This window comes from Momordica charantia, assembly GCF_013281855.1.
Source record: "Momordica charantia cultivar OHB3-1 chromosome 9 unlocalized genomic scaffold, Mcharantia_2.0 BLBB01000009.1, whole genome shotgun sequence".
NCBI classification, from domain to species: Eukaryota; Viridiplantae; Streptophyta; class Magnoliopsida; order Cucurbitales; family Cucurbitaceae; genus Momordica; species Momordica charantia.
The window spans coordinates 4,696,509-4,722,341 of NW_028275167.1; the positions used below are offsets into that span (position 1 = coordinate 4,696,509).

The following is a 25,833-nucleotide window of genomic DNA, read 5'->3' on the forward strand; positions in this document are numbered from 1 at the left end:
ATTTCATTATTACGAATAAGAGGGAAATTTTCAACCTATAACCTATAATATTATTACATTAAATATTTCAATATAGGTACATCCATCGGTCCAAAAGTCTTTTTAGGTATACAACTCACAACTTCGTGATTCGAGATATATGTTAATTATTATAGAGCTATATTCACTTTTTTCTTTTTAGGTATACAAACAGTAAACTAATTAAAATAGATAATATCATATAATTACGAAGACTTGAAAGACCCATTTGACAACATTTCGTTTTATTTCCTATTTTCAAGTTTTGAGAAACATAAAACATTGATTAACTTTTTCTATTTCTTTATTCTCTTTTTAAAGAAACGTTTTTAGAATTGTGTACAAATTAGGAAAACAACAAAATCAAGTTTCTTGTTTATTCTCTCTATTTCCAAAAATTTTTTTCCAAAACATAAATAAAAGTCTTATTTTATAATTTTTTACCTATAAAATACATAGTAAATATAACATAAAATTGTTATTATTTAATTTTAATTTATAATTTTCATACCTAACTTTTACTTTTCTAATTCAAAATTTTAGGAACAAGAAACAAAAGAAATGATTATTTATGTCTCTTTTTTAAATAAAAAAACTAGAAACAATAAATAGTTACCAAAATAATTCTCATAATAAATCCAACATTTTTAATATATTGTTAAACAGTTCGGTATTGAGATGATTTTTATAAATGCAAATATAGTCTCATATTGACTAGAAGTACGAACGGTCTTCATAGAAATACGAAACACGAGACGAGATATCCATTACCCTCGAACCATAAGCTCTCAATAATGATAGAGAAGGGCGTTGTTACCAATTGAAAAGTCAGCTGCCTTCCAACTACTACTTGAGTTGGAAGTGGAAATATATATTTGAAGGGCACATAGGTCTAAAAAGCAAGGGCCATGAGAGTTCAATTCCCTATAGGCTATAGCATTGCCCCACGTATGTAGGAGTGGGTGACCCTATAGAACATATCAATAAGCATTTTGTGACATTTAATATGGAAAACAGCTGTGTATAGCATCAATATCAATCACGATTACTAATGTGACTCACGTTTGATGACGATTTCGTTTCTTGTTTTTTCGTTTTCAATTTTATTAAGAAATCTAAACATTTTACAATTATTTAGGTTTTTTATTTCCCATTTTTTAGAAACATTCTCAGAAATTTTTGGAAATAATACAAACAGGATTCTTGTTTTTGGTCCACATCTTTTCAAGAGACTCTAAGTTGCAACAATCTGTACCCAACAAATTGAAATTGGCCCTCCAATATTGGGTCCTATAGTCTTAGTGGAATCTTCATGGAGCCATGTGATTGGTCTGCCAATTGGATCCTATATCTCTTACAATATATATATTGATAATCTTCTTCTTGAGTTTTATGTATAAAAAAAAGTGGCATATTCTCATGGCTACAAGAAGTGACTTCTTCAAAGTTACTCTACTTCTTCTCCTTTTTGTGTTTAATTTATTCCTCCAATCTTATTCACTGAAAACTGAGGAAAGGGACTACAAGAATTGGGTTTCATGGAACCTTCAAGATTTCAAGAAGAAACTAGCCGGTATGGAAGCACAGTCGTCGGCGGCCAAGCTTGGCAGGTTCGGTGGCATCGGTGGCAGCGGTGCAGTTGTTCTTGACGATAAGTTAAGGAAGGCTGAAATGAATAAAGTGAGAATAATTGTTAGCCAAGACGCGACGGGCGACTTCATGAGCATTGGAGAAGCTCTTCATAGCATCCCCAAACCCAACAATAAGAGAGTCATTTTGGTTATCAATCCAGGAGTTTATAGGTACATTTTGTTATGTAGCTCGTGTTTTAAAAGTGGTTCTTAAAAACGTCTCTAAAGTTCAATGGTGACTATATAGTAACAACGACTTGTTGCATCAAATTCATTTTCATCGGTAAAGATTTATAGAACTTTATGGCGAAGCCAACACGGTTCTAGTGACTTTTTTTTCTTTGCTAAAGATTATGTACCATGTAGTTAGTGAAATTTAAAACATGCATTATTGTACTAAGATTGTACTAAGGGTGTAATCATGTGGATTTTGAGTTTAGTGAGAAGATCAACATTCCTAGAACTCTTCCCTTCATAACGTTTCTCGGAAACGCCAGCAACCCACCTACCATTATCGGAAACGACACGGCGTCGGTGACCGGAGACGACGGGATACCATTGGGAACTTTGAAGAGTGCAACGGTTTCTGTGGATGCCAATTACTTTGTAGCTATCAATATAAAGTTTGAGGTAAAAGATTCTTTTTACTTCCTGAGACATTCCAAAAAAAAGTCCTGATGTTAAATTTACTGTAATTTGGAGTATAATTCACGGGTTTCTCAACCCAGCAATAATTGACATATATCTATAACTATGAGGTTGTGACTTTGATCCCTCACCCCACACACGTTGTACTTGAGGAAAAAAAACTCACGGGTTTTTTTAAAGAGACACAAACAACACAAACTTTCACAAGTCGAATCCAAAGCAACTTGGGACATGAGAAAATCAAAACCAAAAACCTGAAAAGGAATGAAAAGTTTCTCCTTTGTTTCCCTAACACACAATATGCACTAAAACATGACTAGAACCCTAGATTAAGTTAGTGTTAAAGTATTGATAGAAGATTAAATTTACCACAATTCACCGGCTTAAGTTTTTGGGTATGATGGTAGTTATTGTAATATCAAAGCAAGATATCTTGCATTCAAATCTCTAAAATAAAACTAATTCCCTCCCCAATATCGGGCTAGCTTATGCTAATTATCAAAATTCATACGTGAAGGAGAGTGTTAAAGCATCGAATAAAGCTTTTAGATCTAATGGGTAGTTTAACATGGTATTAGAACAATATGTTTTGTGTGTGAATCCTTCAAATAACATTTCCTTTTCAATTTGGACATTGTGTTAATTTTCAAGCCCACAAGTGAACGAGAGTGTAAGAGTATTTATAAATATTAAATGTACTATAACCTATCGACTTAAACTTTTGGATTGGTGATTTAACAATTATAACAACGAGACGTTAAAGATTCTCGAAGGAGACGCTGTCTTTACTTATACACCTAATTGCAGAACACAGCAACACACGAGATCGGATCGGTTAAAGGACAAGGAGTGGCACTAAGAATATCAGGGACAAAAGCTGCATTTCACAACTGCAGCTTCTATGGGGATCAAGACACACTCTATGACCACAAGGGTCTTCATTACTTCAACAGTTGCTACATCCAAGGCTCAGTGGACTTCATATTTGGCTATGGAAGGTCCTTCTATGAGGTTAAATTACTTAATTCACTCTCACAAATAATTAAACCCCATTAAAAAGTTCTCACCTTTCTTGTTGGGAAATGGGTGCAGAAGTGCTTGTTGAACTCCATAGCCAAGAAAGTGGCCTCTGTGACTGCTCAAAAGAGATCAAAATCTTCAATGGCAAGTGGGTTTTCATTTAAAGACAGTGTTGTGACAGGAAGTGGACAGATCTACTTAGGCAGAGCTTGGGGAGACTATTCTAGAGTTGTCTTCTCCTATACTTATATGGATAAGATTGTTCTTCCTCAGGGTTGGAATGATTGGAGCTCCCCAAAACGCCATTCGTAAAGCTCCACCTTTTACATTTTTCTCGCACTGGTAATTGATCGGTCAACGTCTAAGTATTATTCTTATGAATGTATTGCAGGACAGTGTATTATGGAGAGTACAAGTGTAGCGGGCCGGGTGCGAACTCGACAGGGAGAGTGCCATGGGCACACAAGTTGACAGATGAAGAAGCTCAACCATTCATTGGGACTCACTATGTTGAGGCTGATACTTGGCTTCTTAGCCCTTACCCTTAAATTTTCAACTTCTTGCTTTTGTGTCCTAAAATTTCTACTCTTTCCATTTTGCACAATTCATGCAACCCAATCATAATTTGTGGATACATTGTGTTGTATCCAAATATGAAAAATATGGACGGTTTTCCACTAAAATATTAATAAACTCTCAAGCTTATTTTACTTTTCTAGATAATCCACTTTTATGACATATATATATGCTTGGAGATTTATAGATGGATATGTAGAGTTTTAAAGTTTTAAGACCAAGATGAAGATGTCAACACAAATAACTCCATCACAAGTTAGTACAAGCAATTTGCTTAAATGAAGAAATCAAGCACCAATCAAAGAAAATCAAAATCAAATCTCAGTGGCATTTGACCAAGCCTGGAAAGATCCTCCAACGGTAATCTTCATCTATTTTTAGCAAAATATCTCGGCCTTCTTCCCTAACTGCAAAGTTTCTCAACTATCAATATTCATGGGATTCATCTCAAAACCAATTGACGAGGAGTAGTCAACTCTATTATAAACCTATGTTAGGTCACCTGTCTTTTCAATATAAAATCCTTAACACCAACTAGGTAGATCATCGTAGACACCACTCCATTATTAACTCTACGAGCACCTGTTGTTAAGTCGACGTTGGCATAGCCAGAAGGGTCCATTGCACACTTGTGAAAACATATTGAACAAGTAGTTGTAGCATAGCAAAGGCTATGTGAAATCATCATCACACACTTTGGCAAAACTCGTCCATTTATCATTGACTGTTCTAGTTGGTAAGAACATGGATGATGGAACCAACCATATGGTATCCAGAATGATGAGTTGACAATTTTGTGAAAATTTTTAATTATCATGGAATGAAAGAGAAATTTTCAGTTTTCGTGACAGTAAAAAACTGTCATAAAATTTTAAAAATCCAAAAAGTACCATTTTTTCCTACAAAAAACGCCACCCAACAATTTGTGACAGTTTTTTTTCCCAAACTTTTTTACTGTTCATAATTGTCATAAAAGGCCAGTTTTGGAGCAGTGCATAGATAGCAGAACGATGAGTTGAAGTGGTGTATAACCTTATAATGATACCCCCATAGTCCATATATATTTGAAAATTTCCATGGGGCTTAAAGAAAATTTCACCATTAAGAAACATACAAAGAAGAATTCAGATACCATTGATCCACAACCAGCAAACCATTATTGATCCTCAAGTGAGCTGGGACCAACTCCCTTAGCAGCCTCAATAACCTACAAAATTATGAGAATGAATTCTGCAAACTAACAGATCTACCATCACCCACGCGAAGTTTTCCAATCTTGTATAATCGAATTCACACAAAAATTTTCTATCGTAACCCCTTTATCCTAAAAAAAAGTATGCTATTTCTCCCCCTTTAAAGAAACCAGAGGAGAGCCCTCGTCGGAGAAACCAGAGGAGAGCCCCCGTTGCACAATTCCAGAGGATAAAGGCTTTTCCTTTGAGAGTGAAGCCACCAAAGCCTTCCATAATGAAATCATCCATTCTTCTTTGAGGGCAAAAGGAAAGGTCTAAGAGAGCTGCCACATAATTCCAAACCTTGGTATGAAAAGAACAGTGCAAGAAGAGATGATCGACGACGTTTTCGGTATCCTTCCAACACAAACCACAAGCGGCTGGGAATAGAGCCCAATGGGGAAGTTTTCGTTGGATTCTCTCCGCCATATTTTCTCCACGACTCTTGATATTATAAACATTCAGATTTCTATCGCAAGTTCACTCAAATAGAGAATTACAGTAATATAATGCTAGTAACTTCACAAGCTTATGTCGACTTATAATGTAATAGATTAACTTGAAACGTATAAAGCAATACAAATATAGTAAAAAGACCTATATAAGTATCTCTACCAATACAAAAGAAGTGAACAAAAAGGAAAACCTACTGCCCTCCAATAGAAGTATATGAGAGAACAATCCTAATTTGTAGGAAAATAATATTTCACTCTCAAAACATATCCATGATTACCGTTTGTGTTGGGTTTTGACAAAATCGCGACTAATATTTATGACACTTAATTTTGTAGCCTTTTTACTATTCACAATTTTCATTGAATATATTCTAAAAAAGGCATGTCATTGAATCTCATATTTCTTGAAAAATGAAGACATTTGATAAATGAAAAGAAAAATATTATTGTTTATTTTGTGGAGGTAGATTTTTCATGAGGAAACACACAAGGAAAAAGCACATATATATCTAGTTTTGGAAGATCATTAATTTTCAAGGCCAAAGGCAGCTCTCTGCAAGCAATTTCCATGTCATCTTCAACTCCTCTTCATCATCTCCTCCACAGCTCAAAAACTCATAATCCAACCCACTTCCATTTTTGATCCCATCAAGCTTCCTCTCAAGGCCTCCAAATTCTCCCGAGTCGTCGTCATCGTGTCGGTAGACGCCCATTAGAGCCTTCAACATCACCAGTAGAGACGCCATTTTGGTCGAATGAAACGACAAACTCTCTGATGAGAATATGAAAGATTGAAGGAAGAAGATTTAGTTTCCATGGCGGAATATGACATAAGGTAGTCATATATAGTTTAATGCAAATTAAAGTTGCTTTTTTCTTTTTAACCACACGAAATTCAATTTTTTATTGTCTTTCCAAACAAACAAAGTATAGTAATGTGTTTGGAGAGAAATATGTTGTCGTGCGTGTGTGTTTTTTTGGTGAGGAGTTGGTCATTTCCTCATGCCAACTTTCCTAGATGGGTCAATGAGCGTTGGACTGCCTTTATTCATTTTTTTGGTTAAGTATAAGTTTATTTGTTTTGGTGTCTATGCTTTCAAAACGTTGGTTTAGTACTTATATTTTCAATTTTTTATTCGTTTTAGTTTTTGTATACGTTCGACACGTTCGTTTTGATCTATGCACTTTTAGAAAGTGATCAACCATTGTAGTTATTTCATCTTTATTTTTATCTTATTTCTTTCTATCAAAATTTTATCATGGTATTTCATTCATTGAATTTATGTAAATGTAGCTATAAATTTGTATTAAATGGTTTCTATTGTATATAAAATTTTGTGTTAAATTTTGTAAATAGATACCAAAATAGTCACTTTTTAAAATGATCAAAATGGAAGTTTTAAAATGAACAAAAATTGAAAACATAGACGGTAAAATAGACATTTTAACATTAGCCTTTGATAATGTTTCAAAAATACATTTTGAACAAACATCTACTAATATTTTGAATAGAAAGTTTGGTATGATAGAATCTGAAATGACGACATGATAATTAAATGAAAAGTCTATTATTAAAGTAGAAGTTGACATGATATAGTTCCAATTTTGCTTGAAAAGTCTTCTTCCTCTTTTGTCTACCCAATTTTACCATATAGTTCTCAATTTTGCTTGAATCGTCTTCTCTATTTTAAGAATTGTCACGTCAACTTTTCGTTGAAAATATTAGTTAGATGTTTGTTTAAAAAGTATTTTTGATAGGATGGAGATATTTTTTAAAAAAACAAAATGCAAAGTTAAGGGGTATTTCTTATAGTTTATCATATTTTCTTATGCAAAACATGTGTTTCTTTTTCTTTCTTTTTTCTTTTCCGGATAAAATATTTCTAAAATTGTAGTCTTTTCCCTATCAAATTACAAAACACTTGTGTGTTTCTCCAAATTGGTTTTTAAAATCAAATATAGTAAGAACAAAATGTTCTCTGCTGAATTCGAGAGATCATATATTTTTGCTACATGTGTAGTACTTAAATGAAATTCCTCATTCATTGATGTGATTGAGTTGTTTGGTATTGTAATTTATAAATGAGTGCCATGGCACTGGATGGGTAAAAAGCGGGTGTAAAAAATGTCTGGGGCGCTGTGAATGGCGCCTAGGTGCTAGCCTCTCTAGCCATAATTGGCACTTTTTGTTTTGTCGGTGGCAGGTGTCGTGGCACGTTTTCAGGTGTCCTCGTGTCGTTCTCTAGAGTATTTTGGCTTTGATAAGTGTTGTAATATCTTCGATGCTCGCTCAAGCTATGATTATACTCTTAATTTGCTTCACTTATCTCCAGCTTTCTCGAGATTATTCAGTCCTACAAAATATAGTTTATGTGCATAAATCTGCCATAAAAGAAACGGAAACTGACAAATAATTTCAATATAAATCTCATGAAATGTAACTCATGTAATGTGATAAGATATATATGCTTGAGTTGAGAATGCTACTTGTACATCTCCTTTTGATGTTTTCATTACCAAATTAAATTTGAACTTGAAGTATTGAAACCTTTATTTTTTTAGAAAGTTTTTATAGTAATTGATGGAAGAGAAATATCTTCATAAAATTTGCAATAGTCGGAAGTCTAGAAGATAAAAACTAAAACTTGGTCGAAAAGATGACATAGTAATAGAGACGATTTTGCTTATACACAAAAATAATCTTCCTCATTTTCTAAAAATATGAGAAGATTATATGATTCATCTATTATATACAAATAGTCAAAGCATAGTTCAGCGATAATTGACATATATCTCAAATTAGAGGTTATAAGTTCAATCTCCACCCAACATAACTGTACTAAAACAATCTCTTATATACAAGTAAATAAAGTTAATTTTATCTCTATGAAAAACATTTAGGGTTTAAAATTTGTTTTGTCTTTAAAATTTTAGGTTTATTATTTTTGGTTCTCAATCATTTTAATTATTGTAATTATTTTTTCACATAATATTTACCTCATATTTATCGTAGTTCAACTAGTCAAAATATATTGTCTAAAAAAACTAGTCAAGGTAGAACTTACTTCTAAAAAAAACATATTTATCAATTTCTTTAAAAAAAATTATAAAAAAAACCACAAGGGCTAATTAAAATGATTATAATTTTTTTAGGAAATTAAAATGATTTGTTAAAAAACACATTTAGTCCATGTATTTTCACTATGATTTAGTCTCCGAAATTTATTTTGTAATGTTTTAATCCTTATACTTTCACTAAAGTAACGATTTGGTCTCTGTAATTTAAAATTTGTAACAATTTAGTATGTATCGTAAAAAATCTTAGTTTAAAAATCACATTTGGTCCCTGTACTTTCAGTAGAGTAACGATTTGGTCCCTATACTTTAAATTTGATTACAATTTAGTCTCTGCTATTAAAAACTATGTTAGATTTAACGGAAGTATGACGTTACAAATTAAAGGCCAACTATGCGGTTTGGTTCACTTCAAATTGGTTCAATCTTAGACCGGGTTAGGACTGAAAAAAAAATGTACGAATCGTCATCTTCTTCACCTGCATTCTTCTTCTGGACTCATTTGAAGCTCCGAATGGGTGTGTCCGCCATTCGTGTTCTTCACAATGAGTTCTCAAACTCTCAAATCGTCGGAACCTGAAAACTCTCCGACCAATCGCCACCACATAGAGATACTCCACCTCCTCCCTCTCCTCCCACCTCGCCATGGTCGAACTGAAGCAAAGGATTCTGGCAAGTTTCTCCATCGTCGCTGCCATGTTTCTGCTTTCATTTTATGTTTTTTTTTTGTAAGTCGGTGAAGCCTAAAATCACAATGAAAGTTCCATTTCACTATTGTTATTTCATTTCCAATTTCCTTCAATTGCAGAGCATTACTTCAAAATTCAAGCCGGTTCCGATTTCATCAGCGTCGTCGCCACTAACCTGGCCTCTGTAAATTCCACTATGAAACTCACATTTTGGAACACCGATCATTCTTCAGCATCGATGTCACATCAATTCCCATCGATTTGACATACTATGAAATCTCAGTCTCATCAAGAAGCCCACAAATTACTCTCAATTGCCCTCTTATACTCTGGCCGAGAAAGCCAGCCGAAGGATCCTCTGCTCAATTCGACCATGGCGAGGAGAGATGATGTGCAAGATCTCAATGTCGGTGGCGATCTGGTTGGGGGTCTCGACGATTTGAGGACTTCAGAACTCGAACAACACTAATGGCGGACACACCAGCTTCAAATGGGTCAAGAACAAGAATGCAGGTGAAGAAGATGAGGATTCATTCTTTTTTTTTAAGCCCTAATCCGGACTAAAATTGAACCAATTTGTAGTGAACCGAACCGTACAGTTGGCCTTTAATTTGTACATAGATAAGCCACATTATACTTCCGTTAAATTTAATATTGTTTTTAACTCTATGAACTAAATTGTAACCAAATTTGAAGTACATGGACTAAATCGTTACTTTTAAAAATACAGAGACCAAATCGAAAGTACAAGAATCAAATGTGATTTTTAACCAAAATTTTATTAAAATTAAGTATCAAGTTTTATCATAATTATAAAAAATATATATATTAATAATTTAATGTTTCTAATTTATTAACATATTTACTCCCTTGTTGCCTTATTAAAAACCTTAACAAAAAGGAAAAAGGAAAAAAAATTCCAATAAAAACTGAGTCATTACAAACTTTAAATCACAACGTCACATTAAAGTTCGAGGTTTTTTGCTATAATTATTTCGGTCTTTTTACTCAGAAAAAAAATAAAAAAAAAAACACCTTTTTTTTCCCTTCGGACTTAACCCTCACTCTGTGACGCTGTACTCAGAACCCTTCCTTCCAAAATTATTCAGCGGCTTCCTCCATTCCTGCCGGCGACTGAGGCGACGGCGGTGAACTCTCAGACGACTGAGGCGACGGCCGCGAACTTCCAGACGACGGAGGCGACGGCACCCACCATAAGACCGTCTTCCACTTTCTTTCTGTGGCTCGCAGCAGCCAAAGAATCGGCACCCGACTGAAAAATACCTCCCCTTCCGGTTCTGTCTCACGCCCCCTCTCTCTCCCATACTTCTCTCACAACCCCATCTCTTTTTTGCTCAAAATTTTAGTCCTTAAGTATTTCCAGGTATTCGAAATTTCGCAAAATCAATTGGATTCGGATTTTGAAGAAAGAGGAGAGAAGAAGTAGGGATTTAGTTCGGAGAATAAAGCTGCATAAATTTCTGGATTTTTACAATCCTCGGTTCCTCTGTTTTATTTGATCGCTGTCTTCTGTAAGGTTCACCACTGTCTTTGTTTTTTGGTATGAACTCTCTGTTTTTGCTGAAGTCATCTGCTTGCTATTTTGTTTGTTCGTTGCTTCATTCTCACATCGCTACATTTTTGTTTTAAGTATTGCCTTTTCACCGTATAGTGTTTTTGGTATGATTTTGAGATTATTTTTTCTGTCAGTGTTATAGGAAAAACACTAATTAAGTACTTGCTTTAGACCCTTGAAAGCACTTTTTAATAATTTAATCAAACACCAAGAAAGATTTGATTTGGAAGGTGCTTTTAGTTAGCTAAAACAATTTTTACTCTTCCAAAATCATGCTAAAGCTAAACTCACTCTTAATACATCTGACCCTTGAGTTATGTTAAAGCCGAGTTGTAATTTGGTTCAGATTCTAATTTCACACATTAGGTGGGGTGGATCGAAGTTTCTCTTTTTCATGTCTATTTATTCTTGATTCAAATGCTGTACGTTGGTCATCTTTGATGTTTTGCATTGGTTTCTTCAATCCAGAGGCTCAAAGAATGTGTTTTTGTTGGAACCATTAGACTTGAAGAACATCCCAAATGTTCTACCTTAGCCGAATCGAGCACACATTACGTGTGCCTCCGAGCATGCTTCACCTACCTATCCTTGATGCTATTAAGGGTGAGCTGGAGAAACTATTCTTGGATAAGGTTTGTCATTTGTGTAACATTTGTTTGTAGACTTGGTGATTAACCCTTTTTGAATTACTCCATGCCTTGTGACCAACTTTCACTTGTACTGAGATAAGCTCCGTCATGAAGGTGGTTGCAAACTTGGGGCTTTGTATTTCTGTCTATGACATAAGATCAGTTGATGGGGGCTTTATCTTTCCCAGTGATGGCGCTGCAACATATAAGGTGTGCTAGCATCATTGCATTTTTGTTCTTCTTCAAGATTGAACCGTTATATTGAAGTTTCTTTGGTTACTGCTGTCGTTGTATGTAGTATGATATATTCTATTTCTAAAGTCAACATATAAGGTATGCTTGCATTGTAAACCAAAATCAACTATAAACTTAGGCCTCTTTTTTATCCATAAATCTATGAACTATTTGTATTTTTTAGTATTCTTGTCATTTGAAATCTTGGGTCCTGAGTGTTAGATTTGGATATTATGGCAGGTCGTATTCACATTGATCGTGTTTCGTCCATACGTGGGGGAGATAATTATTGGAAAAGTTAAAGAATCAGATGCAAATGGTTTGCGAAGTATGTTTATGTCATTTTTTTCTTGTTTCCTAACAACATATGTCTATCTATGACTATTTTTTTCCCTTTGATCTGATGGAAATTTAGTCTAATCTTATAATACTTAACTTCATATCAGGGGTATGTTTAAGATTGGTCTCTTTGTGTAAATCTTTCGAGGCATTTGATTCATTATTGTTAGACTTCTCTGACTTTGATTTCCTATGGCTTGTTTGCTAACTCATAGGAATATTAGCAGTCGTGTATTTGTAATTGCTTAGAAGTTGGTTCATTGTTGATGATTATAAATAGAGAGAGTTAGAAAATTTGGGGTTGTAAAAATTTTAAGGATTAGATTTTATGGGAGAGGTAGCCCTCTTGAAAGAGGCTATATCCATTACAACGATTCATGGATACTGCAATATAGTTTCAATTTTACTTTCTTATTTTCAATCTCAAGATAAGTTCATATCAATTTTGTCTAAAATCTTTTGTTTGGTTATTTCAGTATCACACCAAATATTGACAATTAATTTTATAAAGGGGAATTTGTTCTATACTATTGATTTAAGTACCTTATTTTGTAAAGCTGTTATGTATACCTAAGAAACAAGTAAATCTTGTTAGGCTTTTAACTTGATGATTCATATAATTGAATATTTGGTTTGGGTTCATCTCGGTTTAAGTTTTTGGTGAAACTAATGGAATATTTAGATTTTGTGTCAATTCTCTTTGGAGGCTTTAAGAACAATCTCTAACATATATATTAATCTTTTCTCCAGTATCGCTTGGATTTTTTGAGGACATTTATGTTCCCATCCATCTTTTGCCCACTCCATCTGAATTCAAGCCTGATTCAAAAAATGGGTAATGCCTTGTTTGCACCTCACAACCACTGTATCAAATATAAATGATTTCTGTTCAATGATAGTCTCAGTATAATCCATTGCAGTGGAAAACGTAGATGGGTTTGGGACTATGATGGTCAACCATACGATATCTATGAAACTGACGAGGTTTGTCGTTAGTTTTTCATTAGTCATTTAAAACTAACTCAAATTTAAATGGAAACATGACCATGAAAGTTTATAAGGGACATATGATGTATAATTTGGACTGTGATGATAATGTTATGTTTGGAGTGGGAATTTTGGAGATAGTGAATGCTTAGTTATGGGGTTTTGGTAAATGACAGATAAAATTTCGAATACATAATATAGAGTATCCAGCAATTCCAGTGGAGCAGCCGAAAGAAAGTAATGAAAAGTTCCTAACGGAGGAGCAGCAGCCTAAAGAGAGTACTAGTAATGTAAAAGCCTTCGCTCCCATGATTGTTACTGTATGTCACTTCACTCTAAACTTCTACTATTTCCTCTACTTATCTTTTTCATATATACGTGTGTATGTAGTATTACGTGGGAGTGTGGAGTGTAGTATGTTGCTAGAACTAACTTCAGGATTGAACATAGTATAAAAGATATTTTAGAAACACATATTTTGTTGGGGGATGATTTGGTCTGGATTTGCTCCTTTCTCGGACTTGGAATCTAATGGGGCTAGGAATCCCTTGAATCAAGATGGGGATGGGATGTTTTTTTTCGATTTAATTTAGAGGATGGTTTAAGGCCAACAAGCCCCCAAGACAAGAGGCAGCCATTACTAACCAAGCCAAGTCTAGTTCTTGTTGATAGGTGTCATTAGTTTACTTCCAAGTTTTGCCAACTATAATAAATGGTTGTGGCCATGACCTCATGGAGCTTTAAGTGTGGAAATGTGCATGTAGAGCTTTGTTATGGAATATTTGACTGAAGAGGAACCTTCGGTCTTTCGATGACAAGGCTAAATTGTTGGATTCTTTTTGTAATAGTGTACATATAATATAATAGCCTCTTGGTGGTGTCATAGAAATATTAAATTCTTTTGTAACTACTGCATGTCTATAATCCTTCAAGATTTGAGAGCTTTGCTTTGTTAATTTTTTGGGCAGGGGCCTCCTCATCCCATCCTTAGGTTGTTCTTTTGTTTTTTGACTTCTTAATGAATCATTTATTATCAAAAAATAAAAAATAAAAATAAGTAGTTGTACAATGCTCAAGTTGACGACTTTGGGGGAAAATGGTCTCTTGCCTCACCTGGTAGGGGTCAATGATCTCGTCCCGTGGCCAATTCTTGTTTGTAGCACAATATTATATCTGTACCATTACGCATCAACTATTCTATTAATAAGGTTTGTTTTTTTTTCTTTGTTTGGTGGTGTAGGGGACAATTGATTATGATGGATTAGGCCCTGTTTCATGGTGGGATGGTTCGGGAGATGTCGATCCCGAGGCTGAGGTCGGGGCCGAAGAAGATTCCTAAGGTCAACATTCCCATTTTGTTAGAAATACAAATTGGTATTCATTCATTCATAACTATGTATTTTATATCGTTATCACTAGGCTTAAGCATAGGGATGATAGTACTCATATCTCAAATTCATTTTATAACTAAATACAAGTATTTTCTACCATTTTTTAAGACTCTTCTTTATTCTCTAAATCACCTGTATACTCTCATTCCTAGTTTTAATAGTACTGATACTCATGCGAAAACTCGATTGTAATGACGAGTACTATAGTCTTTATTCAAGTTCAAAGTTTAACTTGATGTAACTAAAAATTTCAACGACAAAGACATCTAATTCATTCTCTTGAGAAGATCAGAAATAAATCGATTGATTAATATTTGATGGAAACTAACCAACCAACTATTTAGTAGAAGATAAAGCTTAGTTTTGGCATTGTTTGGTAGCAAGTCGCTCTTTTTTTGTAGGTGTACCTAATTTTTTGTATACATTTTGCCGCCACTACAGTTCAATTTTGGCCGTTCCACAAAATAAAATGCATATTATAATCAAGACACAAAATAAATTAAAATTAATAATAATTTTTAATTCTTTTTTCTATTTAAATATCTACCGACTTATATTTGCCCACCCAATATTCGACAAAGTATATAGCATCAATACATGCCCATGTCAATATGTTCCTATGCTAAAAAATTAACGTCAAAATAGTGGTGGTAACAAAGATAGGGAGACGTTTCTAGTACTCTCGTAGTAGTTATATACTCCATTAGGTTCTTCACATTATAATCTTCATAAATCACTCTTTAATATTGTTGAATGATCCATATCGTTGTTAATCAATACCAGCATCACTGAACATGAATATGAATGGTATATGTACTACTATATAGATTAAAATGAGATTTAGACCATAACAAGATATTTCTGCACTATACATTAGGTAAAATACAACATCCAAATACACAAATTATGTACAAAATTCAAGAGAGTTGCTCGAGATCATGTAATCGTCACTACCGTTAAATCCCTAAACATTTGGGTTTGAACCCAAATTGAATATATTTGCTATTATAAACCCTAATGAGTATCATTATCATTAACTCCGTCTAAATTTTTAAGTTTATTTTGAAGCTTTGAAGAGATCCAGACGAGAATCCGCTAATCTAAGAGAATACGCCGCTTTCTTATATTGGCCCCACGTGAAGGGCTGGTACATAGACGGGTGATGAGGGAGCATCAGCTCTGATAGAGGTGCAATCCATGCATTCAATGGTGGTGCTCCAAAGTACATCATTGACATTCTTGGCTTGTTTGAGTTGTTTGCCATTGCCCTATGCCTCACACTTACAAATCTTCCATTTGACATTGCCTGTTTTATTAACAAAAACACAAATTTCGATACGAAAGTTTCGTAAGAGAACTAGAACAGGCTCTATGAGACAGACAAAAGATCTCCTTTCTAAAGAGATTCGATTCGTAACTATTATATGTCTAATGTCCAATATTGAAATGCACATTTCTTACATAATAGTTAAAAGGAGAGCTCCCAGTTTCTCTAAAATATAATTGCTCTTTAATGTTTTCATAGAATTCGATATTCGACCTAATACATATGACTTCAAGCACTTATATGTGATAAACACTTATTAATACATAAAATAGGTACTTGCGTTGAATAATTCAATTTATAAAAATTTGTTGCTAATGACTAAAATTCATTAGTATTTTTACTTTTATTTTAAGGAGTCGGATTTAGTGATAAGATTAATTTTTTAGTTAAATAGTAACAAAAAAGCTAATGTTAATATCATAGGTGGAAGCTGATATAGTACTTTGTGATTTCATGTGTGACCATATACAAAAACTTAAAATGGTATCACATCAGCTTCCACATCGTATCATGTCAGTTTTTCGTCACCACTTCACTAAATAATCAACGTTAAAGACTACAACCATTAAATTAATCTCAACATACAAAATTTATAGGATGAGCGTATTAATAAGATATTTGAATGAGACATCAGAAATAAAATGAGCAGATGGATGGTTTAGATTTACCTGAAAGGCATCACCAATCAAGACGTAGAACGCGGAGGGGTCGGGGCAAACGGGGACCCACAACCCACCGGGCAAGGAGATTTGGAGGCCACCAACGTCGTTGGATCGCAAGATGGTCAAGATCTGAGGGTCAGAATGCTCCCCAAATCCAATCCTGGTATTGTTTGAAGGGTGAGATTTTGATGAGAGTTCCCAATCTTCTGTATGCTTGACTGCAGGGTAGTGATTGATCCTCAGAACTGAATCACTTTGGACGTCTCTGATTAAGCCACTGATGATGGACTTGTTGGGTAACCATAGACCCTCACCCACCAGATCAAGAATCTCACATGCCAATTCTTTCACACTTTTAATGTACTCATTTACAGCATAGCTACAACCAAAAAATAAAAAACACCAAAATTAATGCATAGTTCTTATTTATGGGCTAAAATGTCAATTGATATTTTTATGAACCGAAAGATTTAATTTGATGTCAATCCGAGCATAACTTAGGGGATAAAGATACCTTTAACTTATTTATATAAATATTTGTCGATATTTTATCGACATTTAAAAGAAATAAAATTAAAAGATGAAATTGTTGACCTGAAACGATGATTTCTAAAGATATATAATATAAATGTTCGAAACTACGAGATTATATATTATATTATAATTCTTGAAAGAGGACTTTGGGAAAAGAAATTATAAGCTAGTCTAATCTTTGGCGTTTTCCAAAATCTGACTACACTTGGCAATAATATTTTTCTTTTTTTAAGAAACTTATGATTAAAAACAAAATGTTGAGACTAAACTTTTCACGAATATAAAAATATTAACTAGTAAATTACATCATAGTTAGAGTAATATAGTTGTCCCTTCCCCTTATTATATATATGCTATATATTAATATTTGTTAATAATATGACATATACTTAATTATTTTCCTGTCAATAACGACCCAATGTACTATATTTTATCATAAGATAAAATATTGTCCTTTTTCCTTAAAGGACAATGTCGTTTTGATATAAAAAAGATGAATCTTTGCAGCTTTTAGAGCCAAGTGGTTTCACTCAAAAACAAAAACAAAAAAAAACAGAAAATAAGAAACAAAATTTTGATATTGGTTAACTAAAACAATATTGTCTCTCTCGAAATTGAACTCTCGAAATTATATTTATTGACTCTCTCGAAATATTCTAATAAGCTTCCAAACTTTGACATGAGTCCTATGAAATGGGGTGAAGTCGGAAAAGGGAGGGATTGATTTTCCCCTTAATTTGTGGTAAATTCAAAAAATATATATATAATACCAGATATATAGTTTCTCTTTTAACTTTTAATTTCTCTCTAAAATTTTTAATCCATGTATACGTACCTGAAAGAAGGAGGGTCGCTAGAGATGGAGAGGGAGGTTTCGGCAATGGCGGCCGGGTCGGAGCGAAGAAGAAGGTACTCGAGCTCGCCGGTGTCGCCATTGGGGCCGATGGTTTTGCAGCCGTAGCCGAAGGGGTCGGCAGGGCCAGCGCGGCGCTTCTCCGGGGCCGGCTTGGCGAAGAAATCGAAGCCCTGCCGTTCAAGTCCGGCAATGGCTTGATCAGAAACTCCATGGTTGACAAGCTTGAAGAATCCAAACTCCTCGCAGGCCTCTACAATGGCCTTGGATGTTCTTGCCCTGCTTTCGGAGAGATCTATGGTCGGAATTCCGACAGCTTTGGCCTTCTTGGTTCTCATGGCTGTGGGACAAGGCATGGTTTCAACTTTCAAGAACAATAAGGCTATGGTTTGAAGATGATAATCAAAGGGTTATGGTTTAGAGTTGTATCCATGTTCCAATGGGGAGAAATCTCTTATTTATACAAGACCTAGAGAGAGTTTTTTTTTTTTTTCTGGTTCTGTTTAAATAATAGTAATGGTGATTGTAATTCAATTAATTAAAGGACAACTTGAGACAAGAATTTGGGGAATATTAAGGGTATGTTTACTTTGAGAGTTATAACAAATTCGAGCTTATCTAGTATGGGTTGGGTTGTACGGTTTGAATTTTAATTATTGGATGCAAATATAGTATTACACTCAGAAAAAAATTATAATTAATACTATCGAGTACCATACTCTCTTTATTTACCGTACTATAATTTTATTTTTATAAATAGTTTTTTAATATGGTGGACCCCACATTATTTTTAATACATGGACGATCATTTAGAAACGGGATTGATTATTTCAACAACAAAGAGAGATACTGCGAATCGATTATTACAAATTACCTTCAACTTCTCGCGAAGAGACGACAATGGCGCAACACATCAGCTTGCGAGACATGCTTTGAGGCAGAAGGAATCGAGGATATGGATGGAAGATTGGCCTACGGAAATGACGGGTTTTCTTGTTTCTGAGTGTTTGGATACTTTATCAGCTTGATTTGTAATATTGATTTTTTGATTTGTAATAATGTTGTTTCCCCCTTAAAAAAAGATATAGAGCAGCATAAATTTTCTCACATCCGGTTTAGTGGAGAGAAAGATATGTGCTATAAGAATAAATGGTAAGAGTTATTTACGTGTATATACCGATCACTAGGTATGAACTAACCACATAAAATGTAAAGGGAAAGCGAGAAAATAGATTTTTCCCTTTTCAAAAAAAAAAATTAACCGTCAAGTTCCTAATAATAGTCAGCAGTAAGATAACTATTCACCCGTAAACACCTCAACATTATTATTTAAATAATGTATGAAAAGTTTGTATTTGAATACGTAAATTATTATATTTAGAAATTTTGGATTTATATACTCCTATGAAATTGACAAGTTAATTTATATTAATTCTAAAGAACAAATCTACATGCCAAATTTGAATGAGAAAAATCAAAACTTTGATGGAGCACTATTTGACCAAATTGGCAAGAGTTTTTTCTTTAATCTATCATAATATTGTCTCAAATTTTATTTTAAGTTTTTAGTTTTTTTTTGCAAAGGGTCTCAACTTTTATCATTAATATAGAATAAGATTTTTAGTATTTTGATTTTAAAATAACTATATATAGAGAGAGGTGTGTTTGTTTTGGTGGCTCTATATTTCAAGTAAATTGTGAAAACTATTTTATGATATAATTATATTATGTTACATACATATTAAACTTTATAATAACACTAAGCTTTTTTATTTTTATTTTCACAGAAAAAGTGTTACAATTGAAATAAAAATGCGTTGATCTCGACCCGTATAACTTTAAAGAGAGACTACACGTAAATGTCTTGATTAAGATAGTTATATATATGCAACACTAGTTGTATTAATTTTGTTCGATGTAGTTTTAAAATTTTCATATAATGTTCTTTAGTTAAATCGTATCAATATAACAATTACGTCCATTTAAATATGGAGATAAAGATTCTAATCTACGTGATTATTTTTTTTTTCTTTTTTAATTCGAACGAGAGATGGGGATGAAGATTCGAGTGTTTTTTTAACATTTAGGGAGGCTGTCAATGTCTTAACCACTTGAGTTTTTTTCTTTGTAGTTTACAACTGTAAATGCGATAATTAAACCATCGACTTTTTAGATGACAATAGATATCATATTCACAAAGTTATGTTCAAATTAACACCTTAATTAATTAAGTTATAATACAGTTGAGTTTTAAATAAGATTACTAGTATCTTAGCTGGGTGGGTTTATATGCTCAAATTTTTCTAATACAATAAAGAAATGAGATGACTCAAACCTCTAACAATGTGTTTAGAGAGATAAATAATGTAATTTAGTCAGTTGAATTATGTTTATATCAGCTATATGTTCATATGTATATGTCGATACAGGATTTTGAACGAGGTGAAAGGTTGACTACTAATTCCAAGTATGATTGTCCTATAAGCAAAAGTGATGATCTGCAAACAGAATTTTGCACCAATGTAGTACTCGACCACGCATATATACTTTTAAGCTTAAGTTAGTATTTAGTTCGAGTTGGTGTCAAATGAGCTTAGTTTAAGTTGCTAGGAATTGCATATGTGAGGAGATCCCACTTTTATATTAGAATTTTAGGAAAATGGTTGTCCCATCATTCTGGCATTTCGTACTCCGGTGTTCAATAATTTTTACATAGGTGGTATCTGTATTTTTCAAGTTGATATTGAGTTAGACTTTTCCTGTCCTAACTAAAGCCCGAGCACTTGTGTCCTAACTAAAGTTCGAACACTTGTTTTCGAACGAGAAGTCACGTGGAAGACACTCTAATTCCACCTGTAACAATATCAATTTATTGAAAGATATAAGTAGCATAGCGAAAAAAAAAAAAGTGAACAAAAATTGACGAATTTGTCATCAAAATTAATATTCTTTAGTAAGGTTTTGGACAACCTGGTCGCGGCTGTTTGTCGGGCTGTGCTTTGGATTTTTTCCTGTCAGGAAAACCGTGTGGGTTTTGTGATTATTAATTTAATTTAATTTATTATTATTGTTAGTTTAATAATTTTGTTCCGAAAGTCTCCTCCACGTTGCCCCTAATGTTTGACTTTTTCTCTCCTTTTGACTCTCTTCCACGTGCACCTCCACCTCCCCTTCCTACTTCCTTCCTTTTTCTCTTATTTATCCACCAAATTTATTAAAAAAAGAAAAAAGAAATGCCCCGAGTTCGGTTTCAATTTTGCCCCTAACGTTTCAAAAGTTTTTTATCACACCTTTTTAAGAGAATCTTTCATATGTTATAAGTATTTTGAATAATTTATTTGGTTCGAAATTTGCCTGTAATCTAAGAATTTGGTTCAGTTTTGCTTCTAATGTTCTAAGAGTTACTGTTATAATGAAATTTGTAACGAAGGGTTTTCCAATACTTTAAAATATTGAGATTACTATTTTAATTTTAAAAAATTAGTTCATTAATATATGTGTAATTAGTTAGAAAAAAATATATTATATTTCTGATCCCGATTCTGATTCCAGACAGATTTAGTAAACAATATGAGAGGAATTCTAGTTTCAATTCCATAAAATTTCTGATAAACAACATTAAAAGAATAATATATTCTCATTTCTATTGATTTGACTCCGATTAATTTTCATTTTGATTCATTCTCATTTCAATTCTTGATAAGTAAACATAGTCCAACCATCCGAAACTTTAAATTAAAGAAACGTGAGGGTGAATTAGTGTATGTTATTATATAATGGGTTTGGTTACCTACTTTAGGGACAATGAACAGTAAGAAGTCAAAGTGAATATGGAGTTCCAACGTGGAATGGACAGCAATTGTTTCCCCTTTTCACCTTAATTTTAATTAATTATGTAATTAAACAACATTACATTTTTCTAATTTAAATTTATTGACTTTCGGTCTTTTCTTTTCCCAATCCCTCCTCGGATATCGCAAAAAATAAAGGTTGTTTTTTGTTGTTCAAATGCTGTCTTAGAATCTTTCTTAAAAGAAAAGCAAAAGAAAAAAAAAACAACCTGCCAACACTTTTTAATTAGATTAGATTATTTGCTTACCCAAATTCATAATTGTAAGTTGGTCACTTTCATTTTAGTTTATAAAAATAATTTATGATAATTAGTTTGTTTACATGGGTGATAGAATAATTGAGGATTGATTTTTATATGTATGGACACGTTTCGTTGATCCATTCGATATTATATTTAATTAAAATAAAACTAGTTTTTTTTTAACGATACGTGTGAATTATATTCACGAATGTTGGAATGAGATGTTTTGATGCGTATCTCAATTATAACGAGTTTGAGATGATTTTTTAGAAAAATGTGATTTTAAGTGAAGCACGTATAATTAAAGACATTTAGACTAGAAGAAGCATCATATAAAGTACTTCCTCTGAAAATATTTTTGACGTATATTTAGGATTTTTAAACTACTTTTTCAATATGTGGTTAAAGATTAAAAAAATATTTTTAATTGACTAAAAAGTACTTTTAAATTTGCATCATTCCAAAAAAAAGTTATTGTAAACTCGCTAAACTCCTCCAAGTTCACGAGAGACTCTACCTTTCAAGAGTCTTGATCCATATCGTCAATTATTTAAAAATGCTTTCATCTTTATCACGATTCTTCTATACCACAACATTTTTTTTTGAAGTGTCTACATGTTCATGAAAGATATCTCATTTCAATGATAATCAAACATCCAAGTTTAATTTGTAAATAGGGATCTCTCAAATCCATTTTAATTATGTATTCTTCACACGAAAATCTAAACATATGATATCCACAAATTTGAATTTTCAATCTAACGAAAGTTCCATCTAATCTAAAAATTAAAATAATTTTTTCTCTAATTAATCTCGAAGAGAATCGAATCATAACTACTCGATTCAATTTTACTCAAAGACGGAGTTGTATGTGCTGATTTAATAAAATAATTAAACAGAATTACATCATTAATAAGAAAAAGTGCCTCTCAATTAAATTAATTAGAACAATTATTGCTACTAATATTAAATAATTATATATCTTTTTCTAAAAGTAAAAAAATAAAGAAGGCCGGCCAACACCATTACCAAACATTAAAGAGAAGACAAAGCATATAAATATGTAGAGATAAATTACAAAGAAAATGAGACATCCATTTTCCTTTCAATTTAAAATATTGACTTTTTCTTAAAAATAAACAAATAAATAAAATATTGACAAAAATTATGTGGGTCCTTAATCTCATATGTCTTGCCACGTGGAGCTCTTAGGATGCTCCACACCTCTCGATATGCCAATTGACATGTTACCCTAATTAATTAAGCTTTTTGCCATAATAATAATAATAATAATAATAATTGCTTTATTGAAGTTCTCTATTAAAATAATAATAATAATAATTTTTTTTTTTGCCTCAAAGGTTAACAATAATAATTGTTACTCCCCAATTGATTTATATATATACAAAACAAATACACCCGGCCATAGAATCTGAAAGAAGGTGTGAATCTCATTTTTACTCGAAAATTTTCACAATTATTTTATTTTTGTCTCTAGACTTTTAAAATATGTATTTTTTTAATACAAAAATATATGTCTTAACCACTTGAACAATGCTCGGTTTGGTATAACATGACTTTTATTTTGAATATGTTTAATCCCTTAATTAAACAGTTACATTCTTTGTCCTTATTTTTATTTTGAATTTAACTAACTAATAACATGACTTTGAAGATGTGTACTAATGTGATAATGTGAACATGTATTCAAATAACATAAATTGAGATCCAGTAATGGACTAAAATAAATATTATGAAAGGTCAAGGACCAAAATAAATATTTTTAAAAAAGTCAAGAACTAAGATAAACATTTTTAGGAACTAAAATGAAACAAAGCTTAAAGCTCGAAGACCAATAAAATTAAACCATAATAAAAAAAAAATAAAGAATAAGAAGAATAAGAAGGGAAAAGGTTTTGGAATTAAATCAACCAATTTCAATTTCATAACAAAGATCATGCTTTCCTCCCCAATTTTCCCCTCTATTGATTTTTCTCAATTTCTTCCTTACCATTGAGCTAAATACATTGCTAACATGAACTTAGTTCGATATTAATTAACACCTATCTCTGATCAAGAGATCACGAGTTAAAACTTTCCAACCATATCGTACTAAAAAAATAAGCTAAATACATCGTATTTAATTTGATCATAAATTATTTTATCAAAGTAGCTAAAAAATGTCATCTTGTGACTAGCTATTGTTGTAGGCTAACCACCAAAGTAGCTAAAAAATGTCATCTTGTGATTAGCTATATATTATGTTGTAGCTTAAAAAGCAATCTAGGTGCATACTTTATAACAAATTTATTTAATTTGTGATACCACAACCTCTCAATTTTTCTTCCTCTCATCATTTTCCTTTTCATAGTACTCTCTTAGACTTACTTTTAAGGCTATGTGTACTAAAAATGAAAAAAAAAAAAAATATATATATATATATATATATATATATATTCTCTCTCAATGACACTCTCTATAGTGTAGTTTAGCTAAAGAAAAGATCCAACAAAAGGGAGCCTAAGATCATGATCAAATCTAAGATCCCAAGATTTCCCATCAAAATTCAATTCCCTAGCCATCAAAAATATTGTTTTTTCCCCTTCAAATTTGAAAGGAAAAAAAAAACAAATACCAAAGCCAAGAAGAATAGTTTTGGTAAGTTTCAAAAAGAATAGCAAATTGAATCTAATATAACAATAAGAAAAGGGAAGAACAATATCAATCCCCATAATTTGTACTAGAGGGTAGTACAATTGACAATTATTCATGCGATTTAATTTACTTTCCCAACATACATGTTTGTTTATATATAACTATGTATCGACTCAGTGATAGTTACTGAATTATAAATTATATTTTTTCACCCTTTATCACCATGTCAAATTTATATAATCCTTATATATACTCTTAAATACTTTATTATATATGGTCAATGTATTATCATTAAAGCTTTATCTGATGTCATTAGCTTGAGTGTAAAGGGACCACAAATATTCAATGGGACATGACAATCTCAAGAGGCATGACGTTTTATTTTAACGGCTTGAATATGTTACTTTCATGGGTCATTTTAGGTAGCAAAAATGCAGAAAGAATGCTCAAATTAATCTTATTTTAGAGTGACATCGATAACATTTCATTAGACTTTTACCCGTAATCGAGTTGGAAGTAGGAAATCCACAAAAGGGATATATTCCTATATTGGTAAATAAGGTAGGCTTAAGGGAGAGGACCAAAAATGAAAAGACACCCATAGAAACTTCTATTTTTCAATTTGTAATTGCAATTTTCTATAGCCTACATAGCAAATCAATGGAAATCCTTTACCAATTGTAAGAAAATATCCAAAACCCACAAATTTAAAAAGGTTCCTCCTACTTTGCTGGTAGTGCTTATCTAAACCTAGAAGTCACATTCTATAAAATCTTAAACAATTTTGATTTTAGTTTCTATTTCAAAAATCTAGTAATAATATGTGAATTCACTATTTTTTTTTCATAAATAAAAGGTATACTATATTAAAAAAAAAAAAAAACAAGTAAGAACTCGATATGAAAGATTTTATTTTATCTCATCCGCAAAAGTAAAAACTCTCGAACTCTTTGCACCATTTCTAATATTTTGTTTTGACATAAAAAAATAAAATTTTGAACCAGCATTATCATGAACTCCGTCTGGAATTTTTTCATTTCCCGTTTTAATAAGTTGTAGGTATGGAATTAAATTGTGGGGGCTTACCTCAAATTTGGGATTCTCATCCCCTAAAAATTAGGGCAATCTCATTTTTCTCCTACATTCTAATCAATCTCATTCTCATTCTTTATTTCGTGGTCACACACATTTAATATTCCGTGAGTCCCA

At 32.5% G+C, this 25,833-nt stretch overlaps 3 protein-coding genes across 13 annotated transcripts; 2 read left to right on the plus strand and 1 right to left on the minus strand.

The window, feature by feature from the left end:
- Positions 1-1,402: 1,402 nt before the first annotated feature.
- LOC111015484 (putative pectinesterase 53) lies at positions 1,403-4,027 on the plus strand. Of its 2 annotated transcripts, none has more exons than XM_022290528.2 (5): positions 1,403-1,820; positions 2,090-2,279; positions 3,105-3,308; positions 3,390-3,625; positions 3,709-4,027. In XM_022290528.2, the coding sequence occupies exons 1-5, from the start codon at positions 1,411-1,413 to the stop codon at positions 3,863-3,865; spliced, it is 1,197 nt and encodes a 398-aa protein (XP_022146220.2). In that variant the 5' UTR covers positions 1,403-1,410; the 3' UTR covers positions 3,866-4,027. The 2 variants fall into 2 exon arrangements, with proteins under 2 accessions (XP_022146220.2, XP_087973073.1); XM_088116947.1 differs by having other exon boundaries at positions 3,714-3,873.
- A 5,149-nt stretch (positions 4,028-9,176) lies between these two features.
- LOC111020040 (RNA polymerase Rpb7 N-terminal domain-containing protein) lies at positions 9,177-14,607 on the plus strand. 10 transcript variants are annotated; one of them, XM_022296596.2, is made up of 9 exons: positions 9,177-9,327; positions 9,464-9,857; positions 11,389-11,523; positions 11,664-11,759; positions 12,024-12,111; positions 12,873-12,957; positions 13,043-13,106; positions 13,286-13,429; positions 14,350-14,607. In XM_022296596.2, the coding sequence occupies exons 2-9, from the start codon at positions 9,813-9,815 to the stop codon at positions 14,446-14,448; spliced, it is 756 nt and encodes a 251-aa protein (XP_022152288.1). In that variant the 5' UTR covers positions 9,177-9,327; positions 9,464-9,812; the 3' UTR covers positions 14,449-14,607. The 10 variants fall into 10 exon arrangements, with proteins under 10 accessions (XP_022152288.1, XP_087973949.1, XP_087973951.1 ...); XM_022296612.2 differs by lacking the exons at positions 9,177-9,327; positions 9,464-9,857 and adding exons at positions 10,375-10,639; positions 10,729-10,905 and having other exon boundaries at positions 11,389-11,552; XM_088117823.1 differs by lacking the exons at positions 9,177-9,327; positions 9,464-9,857 and adding an exon at positions 10,374-10,905.
- A 147-nt stretch (positions 14,608-14,754) lies between these two features.
- LOC111019794 (gibberellin 2-beta-dioxygenase 2) lies at positions 14,755-18,336 on the minus strand. The gene is made up of 3 exons (XM_022296257.2): positions 17,859-18,336; positions 16,496-16,868; positions 14,755-15,806 (listed from the first exon to the last, which is right to left on the minus strand). Exons 1-3 carry the CDS (start codon positions 18,230-18,232, stop codon positions 15,558-15,560), a joined length of 996 nt encoding a protein of 331 aa, XP_022151949.1. The 5' UTR covers positions 18,233-18,336; the 3' UTR covers positions 14,755-15,557.
- Between the last annotated feature and the right edge of the window lie 7,497 nt (positions 18,337-25,833).